Here is a 24395-nt window from a genome sequence, read left to right on the forward strand (position 1 = left end):
TCAGTTTTATCAGATATACATAGCAGCATCGACATAATACCGATGCAGCATTTAATGGAGATATGAATGATGGGTTTTTGATAATGATCTAGGCAGGTTCATAATTTTCTTTCTATTATATGCCCTATAACTTCGAACCGTAACGATGCTATCAGCTAATAGCTAGCGTTTAATTCACACGTTCCTTTCAGAGAAAAATGAATACATTTCAACCAGAATGATTTATATGTTGAAGACATAACATCCGCCAACTATCAGGATGATACATTTCTGTGGCCCGCATGGAATTGAAAGCTTTTATTGCTTCATTATGGTCGTTGAACTGTTCGATGCAATTCATGTTGAATGAATGTTCAATATTAGTATTGAGTAAGTATTGAATTTCAGCGCAAGAATTTTGTAGACTTGTAAACTGTATTTATGGAGGAAATAAAAATTAATTTACAGTTATATTCTGCCACATTTATGTGCCAGGCCCGGGATATGAGGAGTAACGTCTTACAAATTGAATGGGGATGGACCCAAAACTGTATCTTGGGGTACTCCACAGTTGACATTTATGTTTTTGCTTTTAGATTTTCCCATTTCGACTGCCTTCTATCCTCCAAAATACTGGAGAAACATATTTTGCATTCCTCTGAGGAATCAACATCCTTATTGAAGAATGGAAAATAATAATTCTTCTTGAAACATCAAGAAGCCGCCACAAACATGGAATAAAAGTAGACAAATTTTATCAAGGAGAACGCCGACAAGCTTGATGAGTGCCTGAGTTTTGGAGTCAATAACTTGTAAAAAAGTAATATGAGAGGGATTATCTATAAATTATTTGAGATATTAATGGGTATAATGTATAATGTGGCACCTTTATGGTTTTTCATATAAAATTTGCCTGAATTCCTTCCTGTTGTTTCTGACTGAATAATATTCCCATTCGGTACATTTGGGACTATGATTGATCAAGCTTGAAATGCCTTCCCAGAATTTTTGCGCCCTTGGCGACCGCCTTCTCTGTCTACTATCCCCTATACAAGCGCTCTGGTCGAGATGCAGGTTACCTGCCATTTCTCACTTGAGAGACGTTAAGTCTCCTAGCTCCTCATGTGAAAACGTCGTTTTTAGATCTGTCGGGTCTGCCTCCTCTCTCCTTGTGAAGGAAGCCTTAGGAATGCAACTTGTTATATTATATTGACTCATCTCCACAAAGCAGATGAGCTTGTCTTAACACGTATACTTTCATCTCAATAGTACTTCTTTCAGTTGTTACCAACACTTTATTTTCTATACTGTGAATTCAGAGTATAAATTGAAAAAAAAACCGTTCTTCTCCTTTATTGACCTAGTCAGACCTAATACACAGATATATCCATACTCGGCATTTTCTTTGTGGTTATTTCACTTAATTTTGTGGGTTGAACATCCCTACAATTTTATCTTCTCTTTCAGATCTTCTACGATTGCTATTTTCAATTAAAAGCTAATTCGTAACGTTCGAATTCGCAAAGATGCGCAATCATCGCAGATAATCGAACGCAAGTCTCGAGTCTCGAATAATCAGGATGAAATTCTTCATCTCGGTTCAATACTATATTAGATGATGTTTTTGATTTTTGAAGTAGAACACTTTACAATTGTAATTTAACCAAATTTTCCCTGGTTGGAGAAGTTTATCACCGCATGGCAAGCGCGGTCCCAGAGGGAGGGGCAAGGGGGTCTTGACCCTTTCCAAAATGGAACCACCAAACACTTAATATGCGTTTCAATCAGACAAGTTACGAAATGGTCCCATCAAAAAACTCGAAGCCTATAACGGTGACCCCCCCAAAATTTAAGGCTAGGACCGCCCTTGCCACATAGTTAGATGTCACTGTTGTTCACAGTCAGTTATTTGTCGAATTAATCAGCTAGTGATTATTATTTGTTTTGACTCTCTTTTTTTTATGACTTAAAAATCTGTCTTTCAGATCCCTTCGATTTAAATTTTCATATTTTTTTCAACTTGAGATCTCCTTGAATATAGACGTCGGCAGAGTAAACTACAGCTGAGTAAGTTATTATATGGTATATTGCAAATTTAGTTTTGGCTTATTAATATTGCTATAAAGGCTGATTTTTGCTAACAGTTCGGATAGCCTTTAATTACTTGCGATTCAATTTAGACGAAGATCAACAATATAATTGAGCAATAACTAATGCTCAAGAGTTCCCTTCAAATTTACTCGGAATTGAGATAACTCTTTTATTTACAGAAAACCGTGGATAACATAGTTGTACCAGTTTTGTATTGAATCTGATGAGGTTGAAGATTACTGTTATCGCTTTTAACTATTGAGCTCTATCTAATCCATCACAGCACAATATATAAATATAGAATGGCTTCAAAGCTGTAAGGATTTCTTGTACTTAAAGTTTGGAAGCTTCCCCAGCGACAAGTTATTTTTATTACATTTTTCAGGTCTTCCGGCCAGTGTGTTGCTAGGTTTTTATTTCCTTCCTTGGATCTTATAGTGAGTAAATGGGAATATTTATATGGGTTTCCACTTTCTCGGAACATTTCGTACTTTCTTTTCAGTGACATCCTTGAAATATGGCACCTATAGGGTTTTATATAGGATTAAGGTAGATGTAACGGAGCGCTTGTTATTATTGAAATAATTCTAACTGGCTTCTTCGAATAAAAAATCGTTTTATTCACTTTTGTGTTCGTAGCGAAGGATATATCCCCTGTATTTAGGGATATAGTAGAAATTATTCTATTGGCGGAAGATGTCTCCTGCTAATAGAAAATAAATGACAGTTATTCTATTTCCACTTTTAATTATATAATATAATAATTGTTTCGTTACACATTAGCTTCTTCAGATATTTTAAATTTTTGAATAACAACATTATTATGTTATATTGAATAATTTGTAGTGACTCTGTCTGGTCACAGATGGGTGTTCGCGCCAGACTACTTCGGCCCCGGCGTATTTAAAGGGGTCGTTGCGTTGCAACAGGGTCACCTCTCAGGAGGGTGTGAGAGGGTGCGTCTTGGGTAGATATCGCTGGATAGCCTGAAGAGTCCACCAGCGATCTCGGGATGAAACACCAAACCCCTGGGAGAGGGCGCAACTCGTAACTTGGTTCGAGAAAGACTCGCCAAAAATTAAAAGTGGCAATAGAAAATCTGTCATTTGATTTCTATCAAAATGAATTTCCAATGAGTGAAGACCGAATCAATCCAATGTTTCCTTCTATTACAATCCGATCTATTGTATTTCATTTATCTTTATTATCCAATCTATCCCTACAATTGCCGGATACGTTGGCATACAACATGCCAAAGGCTCTAGAATTGAGAGGTTCTTGGCTCCTGGATGACCTAATATCGCACGGTGCACTAATGATTCCAGGTACTTCTTTAATCAAAGTTTCGAAGAAAATTTTTGGAATTTTGCAATCCGAGAAGATTTCAAAGTGTTTCTCTTTCGGTTTTTCCCTTTTTCTGGAAATCTTTTTCGTACATATACCACAGAAAGGTTCTGCGACAAGGAAATAAGTTTATGCGCTCCTTTTCTCGAAGTTTTGTTGACCTCTTCATTTCCATTAAATCCCAAGTGACCGGGAACCCAAACTGAATAGTACCTTGTTATTTTTGCCTATTTCGTTTAGTTTTCGTCAGCACCCCAATACCATCTTAGAATCGATGATATATTAGTGTGCTTTGAATGCAGCTTGATTGCCAGAATCTTAGAATATAGATAGAAGGAACGGAAAGTAAACATTTGTGCATGATCCCGAATACAAGAGAGAGGAAAGTTTAGTGTCACCAATCACAATCGAGCTAACCGATTGTGTGTGCGAGCCATAGGCGTGGAGAATCCTGATTTGATTATTGAATGCTTCAACAGGAATCCTTTTGTCATAACTTCACAATAGCTAAACCATTAAACTGAGAAAAAAATTGACCCTTTTGAAACACGAAAGAAATTTTATGAATACTTAAATCACATTGTAATCTATTTTTGAGCATGAAGTGATAATTTCGAAATCAATCAAATTATGTTGCGCTACTGCTAGAGCAGGGAGAGAAGGACTGACGAAAGTTGGCATCAGAACAAATGCATCAGTTACAAGGCGATTTCCGTTACTCTCATTAATGTTCTAAGGTTATATCTGTCACATTTCTGATAGTTTCCTATAAGATTAATTTCTGAACATCTATCGATTTGGGCAGCGGCCTTAGGGTTGATTCATATTATCCGACACGTAACGTCTCAGGCACCAAGCGAATCGTTTACGACAAATATCATTTGTTGCGTTTCATATGAAGTAATTCACATTGTCCGTCACCGATCGTGTCATTCGCCATCCGTTCCGTTCAGTATTCCTCGAAAGAATATTTTGTCTGATGTTGTATGGGCGGAGTGTGTATGAACGTGTCTGAACGGATAATGTGAATTAGCAGACAGTTGCGCTTAGTTCTGGAACACGTAATTTTCGTTGGTAATGGAATTCGAAAAACTAATATATTTAGTGCGTGAGCAGAATACACTCGAACTGAATTCTATTCATTTTAAAATAACCAAGATACTTTGTATCGTCTTCAACCAGTTCTTTGTACAAGGTTCAATATTCACCTTCATCTTTTATGTTTTTTGTACAATAAATATTCTTACTGACTTTTCTCTTGTTTCATCTTCAGTAGCTACAGTATTAATGTAGGCTTGGTTAATCGATCGTCTAGAGGTATGATTCGATTACCTGGCCTTTCTTCTTTTTCTCCGTGACTTTGTTGGATTTGTAATAATTAAACTCTTTTGAATTATTTACATCTATTTACAAAGCCACAATTATACAGTACAAAACTCAGTATTGAGAAGATCTTAATTACGTCTTAATTACAAGTTTCTCACTACGGTACTGAATTTCGTCTTTAACTCGTTTGTTGATTACTCGAAACGTCTTGGATTATCACGTCTTCGTCGTACTTCAAGTTTTCGTTCGTCCCGTCTTTAACTTGTTCGCGACTCGTCTTAATCTAGTTCGCGAAACGTCTTTTCATCTTACGTCTTAAGTTGACCGCCCGAACTTGACTCGTCTTCGACTTAAGTTAAACTGTACCGTCTGTACCCGTCTTCGGTTAAATTTGAACAGTGGCTCTCTGCCGATTGGAACTACCCTCTCTCGAATATAGACCTCCCTTCTCTCGGTTCGACCACACTCTTAGGGGAAGGTTCCATCCCCATGTCCAATAAGAGCTTTTGCCGTACCACCCCCAAAGATCTTCGCGGATTCCTGGAAATCGAATATTCTAGAAGGACTAGAACCTGATAAACAGATGTAACACATCTGGTACAACCGTCTTGTTCTAGAACTTTCCCAACCCCAGTAAATCTCTTAAGTTTTACAACCGACATGACACATTCTTCGACACCCCGAAGAATTACACATCCTTTTCACATTATGTACAATAACAATTCGTTCCCTGTAAACGAATTGAAACTGTCATGCCCTCGACACTAAAAGAAACTAATAGGTCCCAAGCATTCGGTTGACCATCTCAATTCATTACAGGGAATAATAACTGGATCCTACATTAATGCAATAGCAGATATTTTTTCACAACTCAATTTATCTACTGCCTGAATCAAACTGAAACGCTCCTTGAATGAGTATATGAACTCGCTCTCCGTTCCGATAATCGATTCGCTTGGTGTCTGAAAACGATACGTGTCGGATAATATGAATCGACCTTTATGATAGTAAATACTGCTGCACCAGTGCATGTCGTGGTTATAAAACCATATGTGTATCATTTGATGGTATTCTTCTTGAGAGCTGGTAATATGGCCAAAGGAATAATATATTGGGTATATGTATAGTCACTTAAAGATCTTATCATCATACAATTTGGCCTAGCTTTCTGTCATTCACATGGCCATCTTCAGGGCACAGGAAACAATTTTTGCATTACGAAAGACTATAATTCTTTTTTCACCACTGGTAATGTGGGCTTCCCCTCCCAGTTAGTAAAAACATTGAATGCATAAGAATTAATAAATGATGATTCGATAGATCAATGATTAATGAATCTATTAACAAAAAAAAATGAACGAAAGAATAAATGAATTAATAAAGGATAACTAAGCTACCAAACACCCTGTAACCGAGATCAACCCCTAATTATACACTAAACCATCAGACCGGCATCAATTAACGCGAAATCGTAGAAGACACTCATGAACAGCAACCAGATATGAGGCCGAACACCCTCGCGAAACCTGAAATATTCCAGGGAAGGATCGAAGCGGGCCGTGCGAATCATACCGGCGTATCACGTACCTACAATAAGGCCTCTTGTGCCATTATCGAGGAGCCGGCACATTATCATTCCTCCCCGTCGCTTATCCCACGCCCGCTAGATCTGACCTACCTGAATCCTGTTCTCTCGCATAACTGGCCACATCCACCGCTTCATTGTTCATCGTGAGGTCCTTGAAGCACCCGACGAAACCCTGCTGCAGCACCGCCGTCCACAGGCCGACCGAAAACGGGATCTCCGAGAAGGGGGGACCCAGGCCACCCACGTACATGTTGCCGTCCAATTCCAGACTGGTTGACCCTTCTGCAACAAAGGAGAAATTCAGATTTGTATGGGAATCAGTAGTTGGACGAGGTATGCGGGAAGGATACCGATGTGTTATTAAGGTTTCATCTTAGTTGGAGGGAGTTATTCAGGGTTCTGAAATTTAGACTGGGAGGAATTATGTGGGGTAGGGCAGTATGAAGTAGCTTCCGAGTGGTGGTTTCGTAAAATAATAATAATAATAGTTTATTGATCCTTTTAGACAAACAAGGTATGTATAGGACAAGTCACAAATGCAAAAATAATAACAATTCAGACATTTTCTAAGCTATCATTATAGTACTCATCAACACTATAAAAACCCTTCTTTAGAAGTAAAGACTTAACAACTTTCTTGAATTTAAATAAATTGAGCGACTTAATGTTACTAGGTAGATGGTTAAATAACTTAATACACTGGTACTTAGGTGACATTTCAAATTTTGATGTCTTATGTTTGGGAATTGACAATATTTTCTTATTCCTAGTGTTATGGGAATGAAAGCTTGACAATTTTACGAAACTTCCCTCATTTTCCTTTGCAAAAACCAAACATCTCAATATGAAAATGGAAGCCAGTGTCAATATCCTATTTTCTAAGAAAACTGGTCTACAAGAGGATCGTGGAGATACGTTGAATATCATACGTAAAATTCTTTTTTAAATAATAAAGACTCTATCAGTTTCTGTCGAATTACCCCATACCATGATATTATACGATAGGTGACTAAATACTAAACTATAGTATACATTCATAAGTGAGCACAAGGGAAGTAGATACCTGACTCGACTTAAAGCATAATAAGAACTGTACAGCTTTTTACATACTTCATCAACGTGTGAATTCCACTTTAAGTGCCTATCGATATAGATACCTAGGAACTTCGTGCAGTTCTTTGATGTAATAATAGAATCTGAATGTCGAACTACAAGGGTACTATCATTATTCGAAATCGAGAAGTAAACGCATTCAGTCTTGTTCACATTTATCATGATAGCATTAACATAGCACCATTCAACGAAGCAATGAACCAATAAATCGCACAACTCCTGTAGCTCCTCCAAAGTATCCGCAGTAACGGCTAATGAAAAATCATCAGCAAACAAGATTGTTCTTAGTACCTTCATCAGATCTGGACAAGTTTTAGACTTATTAATAAACAACCTCAACAAATTCTCAGGCAGATCGTTGATAAATATCAGAAACAAGAGCGGTCCCAAGACAGAGCGCTGAGGCACACCTAACTTCAAATTATATTTACTGGATGAAGAATTCTGAACTCTGACGGATGCAACTCTGCAACTCTATATCACTCATTTGGTCACCACGTCTGTTTTTTTTAGAATTTTGAGACATAAATGGTGTCAAGGGATTAGGTTTGACTCATAGATAATGAATAGTTTTTACAATGAGAAAAATCTCAATGATTAAAATCTCATTTTCTTGTGTGATGAAAATTGTTTTATAAGGCGTCTCGTACACCGAAGCAATGAGCAACAAGCAATAAGCAACATTATTGACAGTAAGTATTTCACATTCATTAGTATCGACTCGTACACCGACGCAACGTGATATTTTTATCGTTTGTGTAGAGATGCCTGTTACTTATCGCCTATTCCTAGTTGCCTATGTCGGTTTTTCTGTTTTTCCACACTCATTTTAAGTCACAAAGAGTTACTCTTCCTCACAGTGCGGGAAAAACCACTGCTATTTCTTTTCCGCACGCATATCAGTTCGTAAAAGAAAAAGCAGGTGATTTTTCCGCACGAAAGTATTGAAGAATAGAATAAATTCTGTCATTATGCACTGAACGTCAAGGATGACATATCTATGAAACGACATGCAGAAAGCAGAATAGTTATTTATAATACAAGTGCAGAAGGCATTGATATTCTTCCACGAGTTCAAAATTCAAAAACGAGCCACGAAGTGGCGAGTTTTGGAATGAACGAGTGGTAGAATGAGCCTTCTGTACGAGTATTATACATTATTTTCTCTAATTCATTGCATTTTCATTGAAATTAATGAAATATTTTTATAAATATAATTTAGTGATTTTTGCATTGAAAAATGTTGGTTGGCAGAACTAATTTCTTTAAGGCAATTTGATGAATTGACAGATAAAGCCGTAGCAGAGAAAGTTCGGAGTGCCAACATAGAATAATAAAATATAACCATGAAAACTGTGCGTTTCTGATATATTCTCGCACGATTTTGTTCTACAAGATGTGGAAGAATGAACGGAATAACCACAGAATTAGAGAAAATAAATTCTGTCATTATGCACTGAACGCGACCAATTAACGTCAAGGATGACATAACTATGGTAACGACATGCAGAAAGCAGAAAGTATTTTCAATAATTCCAAAATCAGAATGACGAAACAAAAGAGCAATATCATCGGCATAAATGAATTTCTCAAAGGAGGTAACAGGGATATCACACAAGTATGAATTGAAAAGTATGGGAGACAAAACCGATCCCTGCGGAAGTCCATTATTCAACGTTTTGAAACTACTACTTTTGTCATCAACAAAAACACGGAGTGTCCTATCAGACAACATGTTTAAGATCAAACGAATCATTTTTCCGCAGTTCAAATGATTATGTAGTTTTTTAATCAGACTATCCTTCCACACTGTATCGTCAGCTGCAGATAAACCTGCGAAGACAGCTCCTGTTTTCAACTTATCATTGAAACCTGATTCAATGAAAGTAGTTAAACTAAGTAACTGATCAGAACAATTCATATTCTTCCTAAAACCTCCCTGACAATTTTGCAGAAACACTCAAAAGACTTATAGGACGATAACTACTTAGATACACTTCACTTAGCAACTAACCAATATTTTCGAATATCAATGCAGCATGAAAATATCCGGGGTGTCCTTTAGGTTAATATTTTTGTGACATTTTAAACCATCGAAAACATTTGAGACGATTGTCAAAAAGGTTTTATTTATTTCAATTACAGTTAGTATTTGAAAAATTTAAATTGAGTGAATTTTTTCCGGGAAATAGTCAGTAGTTACATCTTGAGTGCTTGCCAAATACTCGAATATTCGATAATTTGGCAAGCACGAGGGGTATATGAAATATTATTCCTAAAACAAAATTTCACTCGATTTCAATTGTTCAAGTACTAACTGTGATTTGAATTAATAAAATTTTTTGGCAATCATCCCGAATGTTTTCGAAGTTTAGAACGTAAGAGAAGATTCACCTGAAGCACACGTGATAATACCCGGATATTTTCAAGCTGCATTGATATTCGGAAATATTGATTCGTTGCTAATTGGTTTGTATCATTTTGAGGGGAATTGTCCTTCGTATACCCCTCGTGCTTGCCAAATTATCGAATATTTCCCCTTCTGTGATCGAGAAAATATTCGAGTATTTGGCAAGCACCTGGGATATAACTACTGAATATTTCAACGTAATAAATACTTATTTTTGTATTCAAATTTTCTCTGAAAAATTATATTACCAATGTTGGATTAAAATTCAGAAATCGTCTAATTAAAAAAAAACATTTATTGGAATAACATGACTAAAATCTTTGCCAATAAGTTCTTAACAACTCAAAGAGCAATAGAAAGCCATATGTTGGGTATTTCTTCCTGTTGTATATTGGAAATGTTATATTTTGTAAAAAGATAAAGATATTCTGTGGCAATATTCTATGACCACAGAATATCGAACAACCTCGAGATGAGAGAGGTTAGCTCCCTCCCAACTAGCACGTGTACACACTACAACAACTACAGACTTGTATAATAATAAAATAAATAGTTAAAACAAGAAGTGTTTCAATAAATATATAAAGTGAAACTAAAACATGGTGTCAAGTGTGTGCTCCAAAGAAAGGTTAGGACGGCCGAGGTTCAAAAATAAACAGAAGAGAAAGCAGGCCGCCTTCCCAATTAACAAGACATAGAAGACGATAGGACTAAAAATGACCTGTTACATAAAAAATAACAAATTACAAATAAATAAATAAATAAATAAAAATTGAAAAACAAAGAAAACGTGGAAAAGGTGAAAAATAAATTGGAAGATAGTCTTTGTAGAAGAAGAAATTGAAAAAAAATTGTTCTAAATGCTATAAGTGAATGAGGTAGTTCAAGAGGAAATTGTGTTGTTGATGATAATGCCTCAGATAGAAGAGGGAAGAAAATAAACAAAAGGAAGTATAGAACTTTTTAAGTAAGGACAAACAATAGATAATGAACTAGGAAATGGACAAGAAAGTGTAGAAATTGAATGGATATGCTCTCTCGCAAAATCCAAATGCGCCCTTCGATGGGCTGGGGTAAGAGCTGGGCCTCTTGCCACGACACGAGGTCTTAAATCATATTCTCTGAGGCGATTTCTTATTGTCTGAGGGCTAATTTGCACCCCATGAGTTTGCTCAAGCTGATTTTGAAGGAGGCGAGCGGTTGCAAACCGTTGTCTCAACGAAGAAACTTTCAAGTAACGTTCTTGAATGGCAGTTGTTACCCGTGGTCTACCCTGTCCTGGTCTTCGGGCATTCAAACCTGTCTCCCTGAATCGCTGCAACATTCTGGACACACTTGTATGGGAAAGTCCAAACCTTTCTGCAATTCTAGTGTATGTCCACCCTTCTTCTCGCAAAACTACCGCTTGGGCACATTCCTCTTGGGTCAAATTGCGTGTTTCGCGTTGCATAGTGATCGAGTGTAGAAAATCAAACGAAAGAAAAACTATTGAACACTAGAATTGATCGAGAACAACTGATTTCAGAATGGAGCCAATACATTCAAAATCCGATAATCTCATCTTTTTTTATTCCTGCTGGGAAAAAACATCTGTATTGAGGAAGAACGTTGAAAGTTGATAACATATGCATGCATCATTCTCATAAAAATAATTATCATTGAGAACACCTTCAGCTGTAGAATAAATTTGAGATTTCCATAATGTGCGTTAATTCTTTTGCGCAGTGTATATGCTCAATTATTTAACAACGAATGTTTTATTGGAACGGGCTTACACAAACTGGAACCGAATCAAATGTTTGCTACCACATTACCTCTCTTCAAATTATTTAAATCCGTTCTAATTTATTATTGCAACCAAAAATAAACGTTTGGAACCGTTCGAGTGAAATTTTCCATCTACGCATTCGATGTTGCAACATAGTGGATCGAGATCTTCGTTAGTTGAATTATTTGATGTGGAGCATCACAAGACAGATAACCAATTGAATTATTTAGCATAAAATCAGCAAAGGAGTGAGTTCAGTTGATAAATAAGCGGAGTCCTTCAGTTGAGAGAGATAAATGTCACAGGGTATTCGAACAGAGAGAGGTATTCCTTTTTTGATTAGTGCTCAGGGAGAAACATAATCATCAAAGGAGGTAGAGTAATAAGCTTGATTGAAAGAGGGAAATTAGATGTATATGTTGGTGATCCGTGAAATATGCGAAACGTAAATGGAAATGTTTTCCGGTTCAAAATATATCTAGAGAGCTTACACCACATATTTCTGAAGCGAGGTATAATGATGTATATTCGAACGTGTGTACCTATAATATCATACTTCTTCAAAACTCCTGTTGCGATGTATTTGCTTGCCTAATTAGCAAATATTGACGTTGCGTATTGATCATCAGTACTAACAAACATCCAAACATGGATCACGTATGTTTGTGGTTACCCATTGAGTAAATAATGAATTTTTTTGAAATGACAACTGGATTCGGATCCTATGATCGAGTTCTTGTGAATAACAGTATGATTCCACAATTTTTCTGATTATATAAAACTCGATGAGGTAAAGAATTATCGGGTATTGTTGCAACTGAATGCGCACCAGTATAGCTTTAACTGATCATTTTGTTTTTTTGCATGTCTGAAATCAGCTACAATTGATTACATATTCTGGACAAAAAGCTACATATTTTTGGTAGATTCAAACCTTTGGTTTTGAAATTCTTTGATTTACTAGTAAACTCACTGATTTTAGTTCATTAAGTATACAGGGTCTTTCACGTGGAACCTCATCCATATTTATACGGGAAACTACTGAACGTATTTTCATGAAATTCAGCACTTATAAGTATTTCACGATGCTGATGAAATCTAAAATATTTTCAAGGCATGAGCACCCCCGGTTTTTCCGGAAATGACGTCAACTTCCGTTTTTCAAATTAGAACACCATTTTTTTATTGCAGAAATAGATTCCTTAGAAAATTTCAATTTATTTTGATGTAACATTTTTCAGTTTTGGTTGGAAAATTCTCTCTGAGCGGGAAAATTCGAAAAAAAAATCGAAAATAGAGCTCCGCTGAAACAAGAATAACTTCGAGGTTTTTGGATGGAAAATTTTCATTTTTGGGATTTTTCAAGATGTAAGATTGATGTATCCACTTTAAAAATCGAAATCGCGATTCATGATACAGGGGGTGAAAAAATCGCTTTCAAAGTTAGGGATGACAAAATCGTGAAAAATCAATTTTTTCAGATTAGAACCCCATCTTTTTATGGCAGATATTGAATCTACGTTAAAAAATAATGTGAGTGTATGCATCACACCCTTGCCCTAAAGTGGATATTTTCTGAGTTATTCACAAAAAACTGTTTTTCGTCTTGAATTTTCAGCTATTTCTTTTCCCTTCACGCCAAAAAGATGAAATTTTCAGGAAAAATTAGCGCGCTTGAAGCTTGTTTTCTGAATTTCGGATATATTTGTTAGGTATTTATTCCAATATATTTCGAGTTAATATGAAACGTTGATGCATTTTATGGGACATAAGAAGTGCGTTGTTTGTGGAGAAACTCGTGAATTGAGTGAAATATCGCATCACTGATATATTTTCATTTCTGCGAGTTTCATGTCAAAATAGTTCATGTTGGAGACGAAATTCGCTTACTGAAAATGACATATGCTCCCTCTATCTATGTTTATTACTGTGAGGGACTTCCATACAAATAGGTTTTCGATGAATTGAAACGTCACAACAATATTCATATGAAGCACCCTTGAAATACCTGGATATTTTTTTGACGCTGAATTGATATTCAGTAGTTATATCCTAAGTGCTTACCAAATACTCGAATATTTTCCCAACGGCACGAAGTACAGGAGGGAAAATATTCGATAACTTGGCAAGCACGAGAGGTATATGAAGGACTTTTTCTCGAAAAAAGATCACTCAATTTTTATTGTAGGAAGAAATAATACAAAACGAAAAATTATTAATTTTAGATGAATAGGTCTTTCTTATCAATGAGTGTTGATGGTTTAAAACTTCACAAAAATATTCACAAAAATATTCACATCTATAAAGCACATGTGCAAATACTCGGATATTCTTAAACTGCATTGATATTCAAAAATTTTGGTTCTTTGCTAAGTGATTTGTATCATATGCGTTGATATGATTGGTTGAAATTTTTTTGGGGAATAGTCATTAGAGTTTTAGGCAAATTCTATTCTCTTCCACCATATCCAACTATCGCAACTTCAAAACTTCAAAAACAATAAGAAAGAGATCTTCTCTATGAAAGTAATATTCTTGGGTAGCATCAAAGTAACTTGAAATTTTCAGTAATAATTTTCTGAATTCCACCGTCGATTTCTGATCAGTGGTCGCTGCCAAACAAGCTTGATTGGGAATATTGAATATTGACGCATTGGTATGAAACATCCTTTTCTCCACATATATTCTCTCGACAGAAACGGACTAGATGAATTATTCAACTGTGTACACAAAACGTATCTAATTAGGGGTGAATGAAATCCAATCAACTTCAGTGGGATATGAATATCTTTATTCAAGTAATTAATTCAGTTTCCTGCTACTCTATTATGTTTTCGAGATAATTGGGGAAATTGTGGTTTCGTCCCTACAATATGCTACGAAGAGTGAATTATATGTTTGTTAGCTGCAGATAGCAACTTCTACATATAAAGGAATGGCACAACGCACATTTAGTTGTACGAATGGTTATAGAACTATGAAATCCATATAATGAAGTAGCTGAAAATCAAACACTCAATTTTCATACGATGGCTACTGCAATATGAGGTTTGCCTTTCATATTTCGGGAATGGATGGGAAAACACACTATAGTTATCATTTGAATGGATTTATTGCATCTACAAATATTCCTCTTGAAGATTAATACACTTCACCATACGATCAAACCAATGATCCAATACATATATGTCAAGCAGTGCGGAGTATAGTCTCATTAGTCTCCAACATTAAAGAGAAGATTAGGGAGAGGATAAGATGTTTTTATTACAACCAATGTAAGGGAAACCAAATCACGTGATCTAAATTTAAAAGTTTCGATTGGTTCAATATGTTCAACTGATCAAAACATCGGTTGGTTGGGCCTTGGTGTAAGCCCGAGCGCATATTGAGACACAGCCCCAATGCCAGACATTTCTGATACTGACTGCACTTGGGTAATAAATAGCTCAGATTCGCGTGCGCATATTGGGAAATCGGTATTCAGTATTCTTTGTATTGAAGCTCATTTCGGTTTATATCCTGAAGTAGGTCTCACATCTGGGTGGAAATTTTGTGTGCACCTAGATAAAAGGACAGTTGTTTTAGAATGTAGGAATACTTAGATTGAATTTGATTCAGATTTCGAACTGGAAAATATATCTGAATATTTTGAGTATGATTTCACTCTTAAATACTCAGGTGTACAGGGTGGCAAATTTCGATGTTTTAGCACTACAACTTTTAAACCAGAGGCGATAGACAAAATCTGATACCCCCTTCTCGGTCTCTTCATCTGAGAAACTAACAAGGGTAGTATTCGTTTTTGTCCACCTTCTTTTGTTTTCCAGTTATAAGCGAAAATGGGAAAAATGGCGATATCGAAAAACATTTATATCTCCGCTAATACTGATGATAGAGCTCTGATATTAAAACATTATACAGGCACTTTTTTTACGAAGAATCCAGTGGCGTGCTCATATTTTCAAAAGGGTTTTTAATTACGAAGCTATGACCCAAAGTTATGTTTTTTTCAGATGGGAACACTAGATTTCTGTGCCATTTTTTGAGAACTTAATTTTTCCTGATTTCAAAAATATATAATATCGTATGATTCGTATCAATATAAATAATAGAAAATGGTTAAAAACCATTTTTTACCTAAGTTTCTCTTGATGAGCACAAAAATATAGCTTTCTATAACAAGAGCAGTGTCATTCCGGAAAATGGTGAAAAACCTTTTTTTACCTAAGAGTCTCAATATTTCTATGGTTTCAACTGTTGATGAGCACAGAAAAATTGAGCTTCCTATAACAAGAGCAGTGTCATTGATATTTGAAACTGTGTTCAAGCTACCTAGGAAATTTTCTACGAGGTCAGTTTCGAAACTTTTTTTATAAAATAAATCTAGATTCGAATTTTGTTGAAATTAGTGAAAAGCATAGAAATAATCAGATTGACGGAATGACACTGCTCTTGTTATAGAAAGCTCAATTTTTCTGTGCTCATCAACAGTTGAAACCATAGAAATATTGAGACTCTTAGGTAAAAAGAGGTTTTTGACCATTTTCTACTATTTATATTAATACAAACCATACAATGTTATATATTTTTGAAATCAGGAAAATTTAAGCTTTCAAAAAATGGCACAAAAATTTGGTGTTTCTATTTGAAAAAACCTAACTTTGAGTCATAGCTTCGTAATTAAAAACCCTTTTGAGAATATGAGCACGCCACTGGATTATGCGTAAAAAAGTGCCTGTATAATGTTTTAATTTTAGAGCTCTATCATCAGTATTAGCGGAGATATAAATGTTTTTCGATATCGCCATGTTTCCGATTTTCGCTTATAACTGGAAAACAAAAGAAGGTGGCCAAAAATGAATACTACTTTTGTTAGTTTCTCAGAAAAAGAGACCGAGAAGGGGGTATCAGATTTTGTCTATCTCCTCTGGTTTGAAAGTTGTAGTGCTAAAACATCGAAATTTGCCCACCCTGTAAAATAATTCAATAAATTAATTAATTCCGAAAAAGGTTTAGGGTTTCCAATTTTGAATTATCGTAATTTCGGAAAGAGCAAAATTCGATAAAAATATAACTAGTAAAACCCACTTGAGTTAATAGGTATAGTCATGGAAATTATAATATTTCAAGATTTTTCGATATTTCGAAAATCTCAAATTTATATGGGACTATCTAGAATCCGAATATGAAACACTATAATAAATTCTATTGAAATCGGCTGAGGACTCTACGTAAAACATAAATTCATAAAATCTCGAACAACTCTTGAATTGTGAATTGTGAAATTATTGTCAATTCCTAAAATATAGAAGGCGCCATCATAATTAATGAGATCTCATATAGTGTTCTGTGTCACGGTGTATAACGAATGAGAGCTCAAAAGCTCTTTTCAAGATGTTTTTTAGTTTATTTTTGTCGAGTCTGTAATTAGAATATTTAGAGTTTAATGAATATTTTTTGTTCATTTTGGGAGGTTTTGATGTTAAATGAAAATTGTAAATCTGGTTGAGCTGAAATTGTAAAGCTGGATAATTTTATATTTTTTCAATGTTTAGGGAGTTATTTTGATTTTTTATAATTGCGTTGTTATGGAGCGCTGTAACAAATGATTGATTACCTACCTCCTAGATCGTTAATTGACTTTTTGTATGAAATTAAGGCACTTGAACTCTTTTAATTATCAATGTGTCATTTTCCGAAGTTAGGACCCAAATATTTGATTTTGTTGGAATATTTTCGTTCGTATGTGGAAATATATTTATGCTCATATGAATATGGAAAAGATTCAACCTTTGACTCAATTATGAATCTGTGGATTGTCAACTCAGCTTTTTTTACTCACGAGATATTGTGGGCGGAATTGTTCCCCATTATAATATAATTTCTTCTGGGATCATTTCAAAATAGTTAATTTTTCGACTCTAAATATATGTGGGAATGTCCCCAAACTACATCCAGTAGCGAGAAGAGGCAGGCTTATAATTTTCTAATTTTCAAAATAGCACATATTTGGGTATCTTTACGTTGTCTATGATATTGGAAATTCATCAAGAGAACTAAAGTGCGAACGATATTTGGAAGTAGCGAGTAATTTAGCTATCAAACTATCCTCCACCCGACTCAACTATTAGGACAGTCCGAATTAGTTATAGATATTCACCTGGAGTTTTGAAGTCAGTGTGGAATCCATCGACGGTGATTCTTGCATCTCTTCCATTTCTCCTAAAGGATACCTCATGCCATGAACCATCATCGATTCTTCTTCGAGATCCCCTCTGTTTGACTGCCCCCGAACCCAAATCTAGATGGATGTAGATGTGTCCATTGTAGATTTCTATTGAGAACAAATCCACCTGGAACCAGAATTATTTTTATGGAAAAACCACTATGATTCACACGAAATTGATGGAAAATACTTCAGTATGGAATGAAAAATATATACTCCATCAGTATTTCATTGAAATATAATACTCGAAGAAGTTGCAGATTTTTTTGAAAAAAATTACACAGAAAGAAATAACTGATTTAAAGATTTTGTTTATGAAATTTTTAGATCTCTCTTGGTTGGTAAGTAAAAGTAAAGATAAATAAATAAAATTAATCAATCCAAGATTTCATCCAACAGAGACCAAAGTAACGAAATTTCACCAAAAACATAGTCCCTACAGACTTGTATGAATTAGTTCCAGAAATGAAATTTTATTTTAGAAAATACTCAAAGGATGCTAACTCTGCAATGTAGCTGCCATCCTGTGAATAAATCTCTTATATGCATAACAGAAATTCAATTCAAATAGAATGTTAATGTGTTTTGCATTTTTAACTTGCTTTGATGAATGGAAAGGAGAAAAAAATTAATTATGGCTCGTTGACACGGTGCGAGCTCGAACGCGTGAAACCACGTGCGTGAAGAGCATTCGTGACTCGCATCTCGAAAGAACATTCGTGAAATTGGTTGACACGATTCGAGCTTTCAGTTGCAAGAATGAATTCGGTACTACAAGGTGTTCAATTTAGCAATCAACAACGTTCTACCACGAATCTCGAACGCCAACTAATAAACCTGCATAATACCCGTTCGAGCACGCACGTGGTGACACTGACCACGCGCGTGGTTGGTATACACGGTTCGAGCTCGAATGCGAATACGATTCGAGGCCTTCACGCACGTGGTTTCTCGCACCGTGTCAACGAGCCATTAATATTAATTTCTATATAGCTCATTCAGACGAGGATGATCCTCATTTTCTGATTTGAAAACATGAAATGGTTGTCTACGCCCTAAACAATTGTTTAGGTTGAACAAATTGTTATTATAACAATGAAAAAAATACATATACAGGCTGTTCCTAAATTGGAGGTTCAAGGAGAGATTCCTCGATTAATTTTAAGAAAAATAAGTACTATGAATATGTACCCGCAAATCCTTCGTTTTCAAGATTTCTAAATTAAAATTCGATTTTTTTGTCAAATTTTTTTCTCAAAAAAATCTATATTTCACCATAAATTCAAATTTAATTTGGGAGGAATCGTTCAATTTAGAGTTCACATCACATGTTATGAGAATTTTGATTACAAATTTACAGGGTGATATTTTTCTGGGACAGTACCCCTTGAACTTTTGTTTTGTGGATCATTGTACTTTGATAAATTGTCAAATTGAAATCTGATTTAGTACTATTAGTTTTGGTCTCTTGTAGTTTAATTGTATTTTTTTACTGATTTCGAGAAAAAAATTTCAAACATTGTCTCGAAATTCTGGAGAAAATTGATCATGATCATAAACTCGAATAATTATTACAAGAAAATTAGGACTACACCTTGCACCTTGGATCTCGCAAACAAAGCGTTGGTGGGCCAATGTCTATAGTACTTTTATTATTAGGAATTTATTTAGGACACTGTTTCATTTTGTGTTTTTCTTATGTGAGAAATATCATTTGAAATAAAGTTATTTATCTATCTATCTATCTATTCTCATAATTTTTCAAGAAATCTCTGATTTTTGAATGGTCCTTCAACTTAAGAACACACTATATAACGTGAAATACGATGCGAACCATAGTATTGAGTAGGAGCCATTCTTCTAAAAAACAACGTTTTTTTTTTTCGATGGACTCTCTCACCTCGATCTTTCGATTCGAAAGGCAATAATTCATATAGAAAATCTCGATGCACTTACCCTTGGCGGTCTCACTCCACCATTAAACAAGATTAGACCATTAGCCTCGTTGGTGCGGAACTTGAAGGAAATATTTCCCGTCTTCTTGGCGTTCCACGGTGGCAAGATCTGCAATAAATACCTCTGATGAATGTTTCTACTCCGAACGGCCATCTAGAGTGAGAGTCTTGTTTCGGGGCCATAAATGCTCTATTAATCATTCGAAATCAACTCAGGTGGATCAGAAAGACGATTAAGAATCTACGGGAGCGTGGAGCCTGGAGTGGAATGGATGGAAAACCGTGGAGACAATATGATTTGGGCGATTTTTTTTATTGAGATATGGTGATTCTGTTGAGCTTTCTTTCTTGATAATCTTGTTCGAAAAGATTTCCCTTACAATATATAGGGTGGCCACTTTTTCAATGGGATTGTATTGGTAACTTTTAAACCATTAGAGTTAGAAGGTCTGTCAAATGGAGAAAAAGTTGCATTCATAGGAGCATTGTCTAGCAGTTCAAACAAATCGAGATTATCAGGGCCGGTTATTGAGATATCATAGGAAAAGTAAATTCTGTCATTCAGATTTTTCTTTTTTTCCCACTTTATCTCAAATATTATCAAGAAATGTTTCAGGGAATTTTTTATTCGACAGTAAATTATCCTCAATTTGACGTAATCAGATTTCGTATCGAACGTTTCGTACTCCCTGGGCCACCCTCAACCTCATTATTTTCAATACGGACCTGCATATTTTATGACACTTTCCGGAATAACTTTTAACGCTGAATTCAACGATATATCATACGATGTCATTCAAAGTTGATTTCCAGGTGGTTTTGACCCTTATCCAAATTTCTTTGGGTCGGATCTGTATTACAGTTAGGTACTTTGAGTTAAATTCGGTTGAAATATATGTACAAGTGAAAGACTCACCCTGTATATGAAAACCTCATTTATCACTTCTTAAGAAAGTAACACCATATATGCACTCTTCAGCAATGTCAAGTAACGAAGTCTAAAAAGTAGTACCATAAAGGACTCTTCAGCGCAGGTAAGTATTTAAATATTAGTTTTATTATGAATTATTTCTGATCTATTTTAAAATCCCTCGAATGAATTATTATTATTGTCATTAAATAAAAATGATTCATGTGAAGAATAGGAATAACTAATAATACAAGGCCGTTACCGTTTTTAAAGAGTCCTAGAATGGAAATGCTGAATCATGATGAAAATCACAGTGATTTCAGGGATGATTTGACTGAAGTTATAATGATAGGATTATTAATAATGCAAACTACTGATTAAAGAATCATAAATCCTTCAATGCAATTATATTAATCTCAATTAGTGAAAGAGATAATTACGGTCTTACAACGCTCAGCCCAGTTAGATATTGTATCATCTCCTCTATAAAGGAATTACGGAGTGGAATTTCATTATTCCATTTGTGTTTTCCCGAAGGGCCGACTTTTTCCGGAAAAACACCCATTAACTCGCACTGACGAACTCTGAAAACGTCAGACCAGACGGGTTGTCGAACCAACCCGCCCACTTTTCATCTCCTAATTCGACTTTATTCAAAGCTGGCCCGCATGAAATATAAGTTACTCCTGCCAGTGAGATGGTGAACAAACCCTCATTTGCAGAACTTACGACCACACGATATTGCAAGTCATTTATCATTCAAATTCATGGAGAAGCATTGCCAAGAAGGCTGGTGACCTTTGCGAAATATCCTGAAGGAATGAGTTATGACTGGATTGGATCGATGTGGCGGGTTATTCTTAATATAAGTTCGTAGCTACCTTCGGGACGTTATTAAATGCTCGAAATATTGTCGAACTTCGTGTTCTTACTTCATGTCATGAAAATTCGGAAGTTACTACATCCAATCCTCTCTCTTTAGCAAAAAAAGTAATATTTTAACAGTGGTTTCGTAATAATGCTTGAATATTACTTTTAGAGCTCTTATTCTCAGAACCAATCGCTATATGATTCAGTTACAACGTCTATATTTTCAGAATTTTGAATTAGAAATGGTCTGTGACGAATCTGTCACAAATTTTGATTCTCTTCTTAGATTGATCGTAAACGCGATAACTATTGAATGGAAGGACCTAGAAACTAGATTTGCAGAGTAGCTTGGATCCCAAATGCCACGATTAAGTTCGTCAATAGACAAAATCTCACAAGGGATTTTGTAACTATGGCAATTCGAAATTTTGTGTTCCTACTAATTTCGAAACTAAACGTGCAATCTAGATGGAAATTTGCATATAGATGTAAAATGACAATTTAAAGCTTTGTGTAAAATTCACGTGGATCGCATAACCTGGATCATTTCCATACGAGGAGAATATCGAAAGAAAATTATCCAATATTTCTGTGAGAATAACGACAGAGTTTAGATTTCGGACGTTGCTACGCAAAACCAATTTTATGCTTCGTGTGGAAGCTGAACACATAATCAGAACCATGAATTTCAAGAACAAAATTGAAAAAAAAAACAAGGATTGAATACTGAATATTTGATTGAGAGAAAAAAGGTAAGAAAATTACCCAAAATTGCTATGAGCTCGGAATTATATGAGAAAATTCTAAAATTTTGCGAGGAATCATAAGAACGGGTACCTAGGTTTGATATTGTTTTCAACAATTTGTTTATTACTGTAGGTTCCGAAAACTGACCTCTCAACCTCAAGATATATTCAGCTGATATATTCACTAACCGATTTGAATCTTCATTTATTTTTTGAAATTAGCCATTCCATTCATGAAGAACTCAAAATATAGTTGGTAATCGGCGGCAAATATATCTCCTTACCATGTAGAATTAATATTGAAAACTGGCTCGTGTATATCACAAAAAGTATTGGCCCAACAACCGATCCTTGAGGGATACCATTCAACATATGCGTACCTCGAGGAAGTTTATCATCTAACTTTACGCTTGGGAGCACCCAGAGAGCTCGAATAATTGAAGTACTCCCCCAAATACCTCACAAGATCATAAAAAAATTCGTGCTTTACAGTGTCGAGAACTTCATTGAAGTCAAGTAGAAATAAGGCCGTACATTCGGAGCTATCGATCGACTACAAAATATCACCATTACTGATACTATAACTTGAATGGAAACACAACTGAACACTGAGTAAAACCATATTTCTTGCAAGATACCCAGAAAATTGGTCTGCCATGCTTTTCTCCATTAACTTTGAAAAAATCTTCGAAATACTAATAAGACTTAGATCTCTTCACTCTTCAGGATTACCTGACTAAGGAATAGGTGTAACCAATGCCGGCATCCACGCAGGAACTTGGAACTTGTAAAAGTTTGTTGATTATGAAAAATAATTTATTGAGCTTCAGAATTGATAAAATTGAATTGTAGGTTGAATTACATTCAACAGTTGTATTATTATTATTATTATTATAAGGTTACCAAAAATAGAACATTTTCCAGAGTACAGTGCATCCCATTTTGGGTGGGACAGCCAGGTTTCTCGCTAGTTATTTAAGATAGAGCCTTGCGATTTTCACGTTCCTGTCCTACATTTTCGTGAAACTCAAGTTGGTCTAATCAGATTTGGCATAACTGTTTCCGTTCAAGAGATACAGGGCGATTTTGGAAATTGATACTTTTCGGACCCCTCCTTTATCTCCGAAGTTAGTAGAAATAATGCTGAGGTAAAAACTACATCCTGAATCAGAATTCTGCGTAGAATCCAGTGGCGTACTCAATTTTTTTTTTGTGTATGGTTTTGAAGATTCAACACAAACCTATATTTTTCTTAATGGAACACCCTGTATATTATTACTTCGTTGGATTCGTAATTTTTTTTTCTTTCAAAATGATGTATGATACTATGTGGGTAGGACGTTCAGAAATATAAAAAAACACTAAAACATCAAATAATGATGGTTTTTTTGTTAATGGGTCATGAATTTCCCAAGTTTCAATAAGAGGATTATTACTTTTGATTTTTAAAGAGTAGTAGGTCATTGATGATACAAACATTCTTGTTGTTATTATGGCTACTATGCATTTGGCAGCATTGTTTTATCAAGCAAGCATTGGGAAGAAAAAACCAATCTGATCTAGCTGTCATCGCAATGAATCATTATTATTATTATTGATTCTTTTTTATATGGGAAATCCATTGCCCATTAACAAAAAAACCATCATTATTTGATGTTTTAGTGTTTTTTTATATTTTTGAACATCCTACCTACATAGTATCATACATCATTTTGAAGGGAAAAAAAATTACGAATCCAACGAAGTAATAATATACAGGGTGTTCCATTAAGAAAAATATAGGTTTGTGGGTCCGAAAAGTATCAATTTCCAAAATCACTCTGTATCTCTTGAACGGAAACAGTTATGCAAAATCTGATTAGACCAACTTGAGTTTCACGAAAATGTAGGACAGGAACGTGAAAACTGCAAGGCTCTATCTTAAATAACTAGCGAGAAACCTGGCTGTCCCACCCAAAATGGGATGCACTGTACACTTCCTTACTCGAACTCATTACAGCAGAATTCTTCTAACGAAGTAACGAACTATCTGTTTCATTTCAAATTCTTCTTAGTTTGTATATTTCCAT

General features: G+C 35.2%; 1 protein-coding gene across 5 annotated transcripts in view; it reads right to left on the minus strand.

The window, feature by feature from the left end:
- The window catches only part of LOC123674423 (neurexin-3), a 238420-nt gene that overhangs the window by 43529 nt on the left and 170496 nt on the right, over positions 1-24395 (minus strand). For all 5 annotated transcript variants that reach the window (XR_006746660.1, XR_006746662.1, XR_006746661.1 and 2 more), the window contains exons 8-10: positions 19802-19909; positions 17780-17972; positions 6419-6610 (exon numbers count right to left, since the gene is read on the minus strand). Coding sequence is in view for 2 of the 5 variants with exons in the window: in XM_045609283.1 (XP_045465239.1) it covers positions 6419-6610; positions 17780-17972; positions 19802-19909 (493 nt within the window). In the remaining 3 variants the exon portion in view is untranslated. The remainder of the gene's footprint in view (positions 1-6418; positions 6611-17779; positions 17973-19801; positions 19910-24395) is intronic.

Source organism: Harmonia axyridis, chromosome 1 (genome assembly GCF_914767665.1).
Source record: "Harmonia axyridis chromosome 1, icHarAxyr1.1, whole genome shotgun sequence".
Lineage (NCBI taxonomy): Eukaryota > Metazoa > Arthropoda > Insecta > Coleoptera > Coccinellidae > Harmonia > Harmonia axyridis.